The sequence below is a fragment of the Kryptolebias marmoratus genome, linkage group LG15 (genome assembly GCF_001649575.2).
Source record: "Kryptolebias marmoratus isolate JLee-2015 linkage group LG15, ASM164957v2, whole genome shotgun sequence".
Classification (NCBI taxonomy): Eukaryota; Metazoa; Chordata; class Actinopteri; order Cyprinodontiformes; family Rivulidae; genus Kryptolebias; species Kryptolebias marmoratus.
The window spans coordinates 9,583,933-9,596,175 of record NC_051444.1 but is presented as its reverse complement, the minus strand read 5'-3'; the positions used below and the strand labels follow the sequence as shown (position 1 = coordinate 9,596,175).

General features: G+C 40.1%; 2 protein-coding genes across 3 annotated transcripts in view; one reads left to right on the top strand and one right to left on the bottom strand.

The window, feature by feature from the left end:
* The first annotated feature begins 9 nt into the window (after positions 1-9).
* foxf1 (forkhead box F1) lies at positions 10-4,480 on the top strand. Its single transcript, XM_017441047.3, has 2 exons — positions 10-1,086; positions 2,115-4,480. The coding sequence occupies exons 1-2, from the start codon at positions 120-122 to the stop codon at positions 2,276-2,278; spliced, it is 1,131 nt and encodes a 376-aa protein (XP_017296536.1). The 5' UTR covers positions 10-119; the 3' UTR covers positions 2,279-4,480.
* Positions 4,481-5,060: 580 nt separating this feature from the next.
* The window catches only part of mthfsd (methenyltetrahydrofolate synthetase domain containing), a 10,391-nt gene continuing 3,208 nt past the window's right edge, over positions 5,061-12,243 (bottom strand). Inside the window, exons 3-8 of one of the 2 annotated variants that reach the window (XM_017404246.3) lie at positions 11,472-11,585; positions 10,599-10,712; positions 10,397-10,487; positions 9,561-9,673; positions 9,280-9,405; positions 5,061-6,835 (exon numbers count right to left, since the gene is read on the bottom strand). In XM_017404246.3, coding sequence (XP_017259735.1) covers positions 6,158-6,835; positions 9,280-9,405; positions 9,561-9,673; positions 10,397-10,487; positions 10,599-10,712; positions 11,472-11,585 — 1,236 coding nt within the window. In that variant the 3' untranslated portion in view covers positions 5,061-6,157. Of the gene's footprint in view, positions 6,836-9,279; positions 9,406-9,560; positions 9,674-10,396; positions 10,488-10,598; positions 10,713-11,318; positions 11,433-11,471; positions 11,586-12,243 lie in introns of both variants that reach the window. The other variant, XM_017404239.3, reaches the window with a different exon arrangement.

Genomic DNA, 12,243 nt, shown 5'->3' with positions numbered 1-12,243 from the left:
CCCCCCCCCCCCCCCCCCTCTTCTATCTTTATGTTGGTGAAGTATTATCAAACTGTGTAGTGTTCGAAGGTGGAGACCTGATTTCTTTGTCCTTTTCGAGACTGAATCGAGTCGAGCCAATGACGGCAGAGGTCCAGCAGCCCTCCGCGCAGACTCCTGCTCAGAGCAGCCCGATGTCTGCTCCGGAGAAGCCGCACGGACAGACGGTGGTGATGGAAACCGCGACAAAAACCAAAAAAACCAACGCGGGGATCCGACGGCCGGAGAAGCCCCCTTACTCCTACATCGCCTTGATAGTCATGGCTATCCAGAGCTCCCCGACCAAGCGCCTGACTCTTAGCGAAATCTACCAGTTCCTGCAGAGCCGCTTCCCGTTTTTCCGAGGCTCTTATCAGGGATGGAAGAACTCCGTGCGTCACAACTTGTCCCTGAATGAGTGCTTCATCAAGCTGCCCAAAGGCCTCGGTCGGCCGGGGAAGGGCCACTACTGGACTATCGACCCGGCTAGTGAGTTCATGTTCGAGGAGGGCTCCTTCAGAAGGAGGCCCCGGGGGTTCAGGCGCAAGTGCCAGGCGCTGAAGCCCATGTACAGCATGATGAACGGCCTGGGCTTCAACCACATCCCCGAGTCCTACAACTTCCAGGGGAGCGGCGGGGGTCTCTCCTGCCCGCCCAACAGCTTGTCTCTGGACAACGGGATCGGGATGATGAACGGACACCTGGCAGGTAACATGGACGGGATGGCTCTGTCCGGTCACTCCATGTCCCACTTGTCCGCGAACGGCGGACATTCATACATGGGGAGCTGCACGGGATCCGCCGGGAGCGAGTACCCGCACCACGACAATTCCGCGTCCCCTCTGCTCGCCAGCGGGGGGGTGATGGAGCCTCACCCCGTCTACTCGAGCTCGGCCTCGGCCTGGGCCCCGGCGCCCTCGGCCTCGCTGAACAACGGGGCTTCGTACATCAAGCAGCAGCCGCTGTCTCCGTGCAACCCGGGAGCGAACAGCCTGCAGCCCAGTCTGCCCACACACTCCCTGGAGCAGTCGTACCTGCACCAGAACGGCCACAGCACAGACTTACAAGGTGAGCCTGCTTCTCTTAGGAAACTGTCACAAAATAAAAAATATCCAGTGGACACACGCAGCAGAAGTCCATTAAAAAGGAGAGGAGTGAATATAAACAGAAACATCAAATACTTTCTGTAAACCCAGTTCTGAAGTGGATCCAGTTTGGGTCCAAATATGGGCCTAATCGAAATCTCTAGTAACGCTGAACTGATTTAGGCCTATTTTAGAGTCACACAATAAAGGCTTGTATCTCTGTTTCTGCTCAGCGGAAGAGCTTAAATTAAGGTCATTAAGGGAGATGACGAAACTAATTGAGAGCGCATTTTTTTTTTTTTGCCACAGTAATGACGTTTATCTCTTTGCTCCCAATTAAACATCAAATCCAACCGTTTCAGACTGAGTAAAATGTGCTTAAAGTGGGTTAAAAGGGGGCAGAGAGGGAGAGAGAGTGTCTACCCGGACAGCTCAGTCTTGACAATTTTTTGTCTAAAAGTAAAAAAAAAAAAAAAAGAAGAAGAAGAAAAAGAAAAATACAAGCGCGGTTTAAGGTCCAGCCTGCATCGGCCCCTGGACCCCCGGGAGCCCGGGACTCCTGGTCCTCAGGGACTGGCGTGCAAGAGGGCCACTGTCAATTAACCCCCCACCCCCCATCCCGCCTGTCTTTGACTAACTTAATCGTGCTTTCTTAATAGACCTCAGGTCTGTGTGGAATACACACATGTGTTCAAGTTAGACGTGGCTTTAAATCTGGGAATGAAATGGATTTACTTTATCTTGGAAAAGGCACGTATTTAAGAATTTAAAAATAAATAAATTATTATCAGCATACTACTAGCTTAATAATGATTTTATTGGATCATTTGCGCAAAAGAAAAGACACTTTTTCAATTTTTGGAATTTAAAAATTGAACCTCAAATATTTTTTTAAATAATAGGTCTTAGGGATAGAAAGAAAATGTGGTAACTTGAAAGGTAAAGTTGTAATTTCTGAATAAATGTCAGACATTTTTTGTTTTACTGGATGTTTTTTCCCCCCACGTGCAGGTATCCCTCGGTACCACTCCCAGTCCCCCAGCATGTGCGACAGAAAGGAGTTCGTCTTCTCGTTCAACGCCATGACGTCCTCGGCCATGCACGCGGCAGGCAACGGCTCGTACTACCACCACCAGCAGGTCTCCTACCAGGACATCAAGCCCTGCGTCATGTGACCACGTGACCCGCACACCTGTCACAGAGAGGACCCGAGGCCCGGAGCGGGCCTCCACCCCACCACCCCCCACCCCACCCCGAGGACCGGACCTGAACCGGGCGGCGGGACGAACTGAATCAAACCGACAGCCCGGCCCGGAGAGGGTGAGGGTGAGGGTGAGGGGGGGAGGAAGCGCTCTGCTTCCACTTGTGGACACGGAGACCAGGACAATCACAAGCAGCAAACCTGATAATAATAATATATAATAATACAAACTTCATCAATGAGCGGCGGGGGTCAGAAGGAGAAGAAGAAGCCCGGATTGGAAACCCAGCTGCTGTTTGGTACTTCAGTCCTGCAGAGCAGATGACTTCTCTCACATTTCTTTCCTTTTCCTTTTATCCATCTAAAATATGCGCACTCCCATTTTTTTTTTTTTTTTTTTTTTTTTTTTTTTAACGTTTTACAGTATTTTCTCTGTTGTTGATACTTTAGACAAAAGGTCGGTTTTTTGAGGGGAGATTTTTTTGGACTATAAATTCTGAAATATACTTCTGAACATTATTATTTAGGCCTATATACTGTGTACAGAAAATATGGCACTTTTTAAATATAAGCGCAAGTGTTGTTTTATTTATTCCGTAGGCTTATGTTTTAATTTCAGGCGAATTGGCCAAGAAGTTACATGCTTTATTGGCAATATTTGTCAGAATGCTTATGATTTGTGTTTAAAAAAAAATGAAATGGATCAATTGTAAGCACTGTGTCGTTTGTATGGAGACCTTTTATTTTCAGCACAGTTATATATAAGGGAGGCTGTTTAGGTCAGTAAAACACTAAAACAGAGATTTTAATAAAACTGCAAACAAAAAAATTAATTAATGAATAAAAGACCAAGCAACACAACGTTGGCAGAATGTGTAAAAGGGAATTGGGTCTGTTTTGCTTAACAGTAACAGCAGTAATAATAAACTGTGTACTTTCAGTATTTGAATTAGCTTGACTAAGATTAAAGGTAAACCAGTTCAATAATTTAACCAATCTGAATTTTAAAGCACACAAGTAGTGCCTTATGTTGTCATTTGATTTTACAGATTTGCCTACAAAATCACTGATTTAAAATGTAATATTCTAAAAAGCGTGTAGAGAAAATGGATGGATTGAAAATTTAACATTTAAAGTTTTCTGTCATCTCTCAGCAAAACATCTGTGTGCAGAAATGAATCCTGAACAAATTAAAATCAGGTTTTTACTTACAAGCTGAAAACTCCCAGTTTGTTCTGCTGTTGTTTTATTATTTAAAAAAATAAAAAACAAAAAAAAATCTTTTGACCAGAAATATACATTTACTAAATACCCAGAAGAAAATGTAACAAATAGTGCTGATTTAAACAGTTACTTCTTTTTTTTCCAGGATGCTCGAACAGAGAATATGTACAAAAATTAGATGAAGAAAATAAGAACTTAAGGAAGTTTTGTATCTCCCCTTTAAAACGCCTAATTTTGTACAGAAATCACAAGAATTAAAGTAAAATTCAGAAACCTGTGACTTCCTGTTTTATTCAAACCGACCAAAAATACCACAAATACAATGAGTCCGTTTTCCCCAACATTTTTAATTTATTATTATTTACTATGATGTGTTAACTGTAAATATCATTTAATTAAAATTTGGGGGTTTATATTTTAATTAGCTCAAAGGTTTTACAATACTTTAAGTTTCAGAAATGTCTGTGATTCTAAAATTTTAAAAAACTGGAGAGGTGGTATCTTAAAAAACAAAAAAAAACAAAACAAAAAAAAACATGATGGCTGCAAACTAAGAGTCTGCTGCACACCTCCTAAAGTGTCCCGTTCCTGATGTTTGCAAATATAGGTGGACGTCTTCCCAAGAAAGAGTTTGCTGCGACGATCTGACACTAACTGCGCTGCGACGTCTCATGACCACTGACTGAACCCCGGGAAAATACCACGGATCACAAGGCGAACAGGCTCGGCAGCAGTGGAACGGCGCATTAACCAACTGATGACATTTGCTGAGGTTCAGAGCTCTGGCTCAGGAGAAAGATGGAACTGCACAGCTGTTCCCAGGCCAGGCCGGGATGACAGCTCCATAAAAAGCCCGAGCTCTGCACCGTGCAGACAGATACACTGTGGGCCTGTGTCTCAGCGTGTCTCAGTGGAAACAAAAGACACAAACAGGGAAAAAAAAAAAAAAAAACTCTCTTTGACAACAGACTGACACGACAGCCATCGTTTGCAGGCAAAATCTGTACAGAAACACAAGGACTGGTAAACAAAAAAAAGAAAAAAAGAGGTCCAAAACACTTTTATGGGGCAAGTCAGGTTGTGTGTGTGTGTGTGTGTGTGAACATCATTTATTTCTGTCAATGAATGTGAAATGAAGCTCCAGTCTGACTCAGACCGGCCCACTTTAAAACAGAGCAACATCCAAATATTTGCCTCCACAAACGGAGTGACTCATCAGAAAACACCGAGGCTTGCTGGAAGTAGTTACACAGTTAAAAAAAATTAGGTTTGGCTTGATAGAATAAAAGTTTGCATCGTGTAAAACGTGTCAGCCGTTGTCAGAATGAATTCGGCCGTCTGCAAATATAACTTTGACGACCGTTCTGTTCGGACTAACAGTCTTTTAATGGATTGTTTTATTTCCAGTCAGTATATTTCATCACAATACTGCCTAGCTATTAAGCAAACTTCATGGTTAATCGAGATTTAAAAAAAAAAAAAGAAAAAAAAAAAGAGTGTGGTGCAGATCGTTGAAAAAAAGAGACACAAAGACCGAACAGAATAAATCTTTATCACACTAGCCTAACCAGATACAACGCAATCAAATTATTAGCAATAAAAATACAAATATCACAGATTAAATTAACTGTGATGTATTCATTTTCTAAAATACTGAGAAAAAAATACATATCAAAAGCTCAAGGCCACATTAAACAGGCTAACACCTTCATATTGTTAAAAATAGTAAATAATAAAAATGTTATTAAATCCAAAATGTAACTCTTGAAATGTGTAGAGGGAGAACTTGCAGCTATATGCACAGTGATATAATCATAGCAAAAATCTGGCTATACGTCACCCCATTTACTTTCTAAAAAAAAAATCAAAATAAACTTAATTATTTTCTTCATTTTGATTAAAACGGTTGAACAAAGTTGGATTTAACGTAACAACGTAACATCTGTTGTACTCCTTAAAGCACCATGAGAATTTTAGATTCTTTTTTTTTTTTTTTTTTACAATTGTTTTGCAAAAAAAAAACTAACAAAAAAAGTGGTACAATCAAACAAAGACAGCGTTTATCTAAAACAAAGAATTTAGACATTTTGCGCTCATATTCACGTTGTCTAACTGGCCAGATGGTGGTGCCACTTGCAACAATTATTTGTTTAATTATACTTTTGATTTATCAGTCAAAAAAACCCAACCTTTCATTAAAAAGGTGGATGATAAGAAGACAAGGTTAGGAAAAGAACTCCTTCATTTGATTGACAAAATAAAGTTAGAGGAACAGCTGTAGTACACGTCAGATAATTCAAACAAAAACAAAAGAACAAACTGAGAGAAGAAAGGTCGTGGAGACGGACCAGGAGCTGGATGTAAACAGAAAAAGGCACATGTTTGACCGTATTGCTACACTGTCAAGTATTATACAAAAGGTCTAGCTGCAATAAATTTTAATTTCTTTACATTTTCAGTTTTGTTTTTGCTAAATACTTTAAAGACCATTGGGTTCATGTCACAGAAAACCATTTCTTAAAAAAATAAAATGAACTAAAACGCATGCAAGCTTAATACTTCTAAAGGTATTAGAGTCATATGAAACTAGAAAAAGAATACTTGTTGACCTGTTTACTTCCTGTTGCTTTTAATTCTCTGTCTCCTTAGTGATTTCACTCTGTGGCATTTTTGGCTTCTGACCTGCAGACGGTCTTTGTCTCTGTCCTGACCTCCTTTGTCCCCGCTGGCTCTTGGCCAGTTCAGCCTGCAGACTCTGACCATTCAGACAAAGACCCTGCAGAGCCTCCAGGGCCTGATCTGCCACCTGAGGGTCAGTGTAATCCAGGAAGGCCCTGTGCTGAGCTCCCTGCCAGGTGAGCCTCAGCGGAGCAGCTTTCCTCTCTCTGAGGGCGGCTTTCAGCTCGCTCACCCGCAGCCCGGTGGGGATTCCTCCCAGGTAAACTGTGGTCACAGTCTGAGGGAGCTTCCTCCGAGTCACCTCTTCACCCCCACCTTCTTCTGATCCCTGCTCCCTCGCCGCCCGTCTGCCACTTCCTCTGCTCTCTTTCCTCGCTGGTTGCTGTCTGGCTTTCTGTCCTGTCTCTGTTTCTTTCTCCGGTTTGGATTCCTGGCTGGTTTCTCCCTCTGTATCCTGCTGTGTGTTCCGTCTTGGCCTCCGTCTGGGCTGCCTTTTTGGTTGATCGTCTTGCAGAGTGGGCTCTGCTGCAGGCGGCGTTGCCCCCAGTGTCACATCCTTTCCAGCCTGCTCCTCCAGAGCACGCAGCTTCTTCAGGATGGGGATCTTTTTCAGCTTTTCTGTATCCAGCTGAAGACAAATGAATCCGCGTTAGTCCACACCGCTCACAACTAATAACTATCTTTGCGGCAGCAGGATATTTGACTTCCCACAAAGTTAAAAATAAAACCGGCTTTCTTGATTTGTTGGGTCTTCAAGTATCCTGGCAGCCTTTGATGCTGACCAGTCATGTAGAGGATATACGGGCCTATTGTTTTTACACTGGCCCGTTTGACCCGTCGCTCCCCTGGCCCTGCAGAGCCAAGGTGGCTGGGCAGAACAGCCTTTGATGATCAGACTTGGCCTTCCTGTCTGTGAGGTCACCGGGCTTTGTTTACTTACATGTGTGTCTTAAGGAACCCTGAGGTTCTACACAATACGGCGACATGATAAGAATAATATGCCCATCACATCTAAATAAAGACTTGTTATTAGAAGAAAAAACGTGATTTTTCTCAGCCAGTGTCAATAAATCAATAGTTAGAGGTCCAAGGCAATATTTTATACTTGAAGTGTCATTTTTAATGTTGTACAACATGGTCTGTATGGTATGTGTTCTATATAAATGTTATCTGAGGAGGGTCTCATTAAATTATGTGTGTATACTGTATGTACGTCTACCTGTTGTGTGCATTGCTTAAGTTTGTGGATGTAGGTGTGTGTTACACACATGTATACACTCGACTAAAATACATTATGTTGTTAGTTTATGTTGAACTATGTGACAGAAAAATAATGTAGTGATAAGTGTTTATACAATATAATATATAATGGCTAATCATGGATAGACTAGCGTGATAAAACAAGGATAGTGTTGATTTAAAGGCATTGGGGTAAAATTTAAGAAGTTTATACTTCTTCCTATTTCATTTCAAACATAACATTGATTTGTTTTATTGTAAATAGTGTAAAACGTCCTTTTATTTTTAATATTGCTATTGTTCTTTATTATTTTTTGTTTGTTTTTGTTGCTCCCATGGTAAAATAAATACAATTAAATTCATAAAAAATTGACATTCTTGAGTGAAAAAGTAACAAGTCACATTTTGCAAAGTTATTAAATTTATTCACTTTTAAAGCAAGTTCTCTGATGACAAAAAAAGGTGACGTGAGTTGGAGAAAGTCCACTAGGGGGCAGTGTTGGGCAGAGACGATAAACAATTAGTTCCGTGAAGGAGGTCAGAAAACTGTTTAATCCAAAAACCACCTTTACTTTACAGACCAGATAGTTAATATAAGGTGAGGGGAAAAAAACTAACCCAGCCTAGGAGATAAACAAAACAATAGAAAGTTTGAGATAAAGTTTCAAGATAAACTTAAACTTTTCATCATAACAAACATGAATTGAATATTTCAATCAATGTTCTTGTTAACCCATAAAACATTTTACTTATGAGAGGCTTACGATGTCTAAAATGTAGGTAAAAAAATCTATTTTTCAAACAGATGTCACTGTGAAAGACGCCTACAAGGAAAGTTATACACTACATGTGTTCACAATAACCTTATTACTAAGAATCTTATTAAAACTGTTGCAGTAGCTCTGTTTATGTTGTAATTTTCTTTGTATTCTCTTGAGAAATTTTCTTTCTTTCTTTAAATCTGAACATTTCTTTCCAGACTGGATACGATGCCGTGTTGTGGGTGATTTCTGCTGATACGTCTAACAGTTCTGTTGTGATGAGTAACCATGCCAACAGAAGTTTTATTTACACGCAGCAGCAGCTGACTGAGGTTTTAAAGGCCAATTAATGTGCTGAATAAAACCTAAAGTCCCAGATGAGTTGAAAAGGAGCTGCCAGGGACGAAGGTTTGGAGCGAACCCAAATACGAGGAGGATCAAATTGAAATAATTTTTCTCCTCAAATGTTGGGGAAAAAAAAGATGAGTTTGGAGAGCTGACAAGGAAAAAGCTGGAATAATGGGAAGTAAGTATTATGTGATTTACAAAAACCTGGCTTCTAGAAGACATTATGGACTCCAATACTCATCTACTCTACGTCACTAGAAAAAGAAACAGTACAAAATATCATTTCTGCACAAGGAAAGAACCCAATAATCACTGTTATATTAATATTTTTAATTATCATTTAATTTTGTTGGTATTAATAGAATATTTCCCTTTTTTACAGCCCAAGTACAAACTAAGTACATTTTCTTTTTCCCATCAGCATACTTTAAACTGATCTGATCAGGTCCCAAAAGCAGATAAAATAAAACCTTACATGAACAGCAGCAAATGATGTGTTAAACACAAGACATTTTTAACTAAAAATGAGACATTAAATCAACCCTTACTGCTTTGATAGTGAATAAGAAAGTGAGTAGGAGTTGGGTGCTGCTAATCAAATTCCTTTGATTATCTATTAGAGTTTGATCAGTTCTATAAAATAGATTTTTAGCCATTTAAAATCAACTTTACAAAAAACCTACAGCAACGTAACACAAAGATAAAACAAACCTTCTACATTTACCTTGTTCCAGATGATTCCATGCGGTTTAGGCAGCTCGCAGTTAGTTTTAATAACTCTGCTGGGTGTGAGGATGTAGTCAACAGTCAGGTCATGACTTCCCATAAGCTCATCGGGAATGTCGACCACCTAAAATCACAAAAAAGAAAACTGTCATTTTTAAAAATTTAGACAGATTAATCATTACGCAAACTCTAAAATAGGAGCGTGTGACATTAGAGCAAGTTTAAACAATCGGTAAACATGAGTGAGTTCATATGTTAAGATCCAGGAAACGGATTTACCTGGCAGTCGTGGACGACGGTAACAACCACGGTGGATTCACTCACGGCTCCCATCGAGGCCATCATCGCCCACTCCAGGTCAGCAAAGCCCTCTCCTTTTCCAATCCGACACCCTTACAGAAGACAGGTACCACAAGACCATCACTAAAATGAGTTCTGCTAAAAGCCCAGAGACATAGTGAGGCCAGCCGCAGTAACTTTAATATATGAAAGTAGTTAAACAGCCTGATAAAAACACAAATTAGTGTCTTTTTTTAACAAACCTTTAAAAAAACAACATGTAAAGTTGTCCATTTAGTTCAATTTGAAAAAGTATCCACTGCAGTAATCATGTGCTGTTTAACTGCAGCACTTCATCAGTTCATCAATAAGATGATTACAAATCGTAAATGAGAAGAAAATGTGCCTGGAAGGAAATGGAACAGCAGATACTTTCCATGTTTTTATTTCCGTTCCTCACGTCTCCCTGCAGTGTGTGTTTGGGTGCCTCAGCGGGTTAAAAAACATGTTGTGATGCACAAAACTATTTCAGCAGAGCTCTGTGAGAATATTTTTTTTCTTCTGATGAGCTCCTTTAATGTTTCAAAGCGTAATAAAGAAAGCCCACAGGAAACATTGCAGTGCTTCCACAGAGTCTGTGTCTAAGAACAGAGCTATTGGGACGAACTTTCTGCTTTTTGTAGAATGTGACGCAAAACAATCTATGTAATGGAAGGAATAATGTACTACTGACTTTTAGGCCAGCTCTAAATAAATAATTAGACACAATTAGAATACGGTTCATTTATGCCTTCATTGCTGTTGGTAAAAAAAAAAAAAAAAAACAACCAACAAACCTTTCTCGGACACGGCCACAGAGCCCACCACCACCAGGTCCACCTTCACCTTTGCATCCAGGTCAACGGGGACGCTGAAGTCCTTCACACCCTGCAGCAGATCCACAAGACAGACAACCAATAAATCCCAGCATATGTTGGCGGTTATATTACTTTGTGTAAAAAAAAAAAAAAAAAAAAGGTAATGTAAGCATTTAAAAACCTGAGAGGAAGAGCATATGCGCAGCTGTTCCTTGTTTGCCCCCTGAGGAGGAGTGATCTTATTGAAAAGTCCGGTGCGAAGACGAGGAGTTGGAACCAGTAATGTTTTCTGTGCCTGCAAGAATCATCCCCCAAAACCAGAAACATAAGCGGCAAATTATTTAACATGGCTGAAAGTTTCTACACAATTTGATCAAATCTGCTGAATGTAATTCAGATTCAACAGATGGAAACTAATGCTGTCCCTGAAATGACACTAAAGTGAATCAGAAAGCATAAAGAAACTTACATTAAATGGTTTAGGCACATACCTTAAAAAGGTACAAAACAAATATAACAGGAAAAAAAAAGGGGGGTTCTGAAATAAAGACCAACTCTCATCCAGTGTTAGTTTCCATTATGCACTCGTGTCAATGTGGTTCCTGAGACATGGGTACTTTTCACAGAAAAAAATAAAAATAGGTTGTCCAGAATATTAATAAGTTTTAAAGAAAAAATGCTACATCTATTAGAAAAAAATGTCTCATCTCTCAGATACCTATTAGACAAGAAATGTTAGTGTCAAGTTAAGAATAACTTTACAATAAGAACATTAACAGTTTTTAATATTAAATAGTTGTATGTATGGGTCAAGGGGCAGAAAAGTCTGCTCTATAAATTGACCGCCATGATTTCTACACCCAATCAGTCTGAGTTTCCTTTTCACCACAGTCCCTGCTACCTGCAGCACCGCCAGTCGAGCTCCTTCCAGAGGCTTATCAGGATCCACCTTCACCTCGGCTGTCTCAGTGAACACCTGCAGCTCTGTCACTTTGGAGCAGGCTCCAAAAGCACCCTAAAGAAAAAAAAATAACAGCACTTCACAGTAACTTACTTCCAGCGTGACAAAGCGCGCCTCCTGCTGGGGTTTGTCTGGGTTTACTTTGACTGTCTGGCTGGACTTGAACTCCTGCAGCTCTGAAAGCCTGTTGCATGCTTGACCTGCACTCTGGTTGTTAATCAGACATGAAAGGAAACCATCTTGAATGCTCAAACATATCCAACCAATATTCATTCAAAAATGAAGATCAGTCAAGTTTTGCTCAACAAGTCTGAGTCCCTGCAGTTAGTATTGTAGCTTCCGATTTTACCAATAAAGCAACCCCAAGAGTCATTTTCACACATTTTTTTCTCAAAATTTATTAAAATAGAGTTTTCTAATTATTAAACTAAGTTCTGGATCATCTGACAGTTTTCAAAATGTCCTTAAAACTATTACTAACATTCAATGATGTGCTTTGAATTGAAATTAGAGGTTTAGTTCTTAGGGGTTTTATTGTATTTAGATCTATCCGTTTTCTAATGAAAAGAAAAAAAGAGCCATAATAAAAAGATAGTGCTCCTTATTTTTCACTTAGATTAAAATATATATCTTACAAGGTTTTAAAATTAAGTGAATTTATCCTCAGATGAACAGCATTATGTGATGTACCATATAATGTTGTTTCTGATTTAACAAAACAAGCCAAAATGCAGATCCAGTTCATCCACCTTTTAGCATAGCGTTTCTCAACGGGGGCGGTACCGCCCCCTGGGGGGCGTTGAGAGGATCATGGGGGGCGCTGGCAGCAATATTTTAAAAAAGGGGGCGTTGATATTCTTTTGGG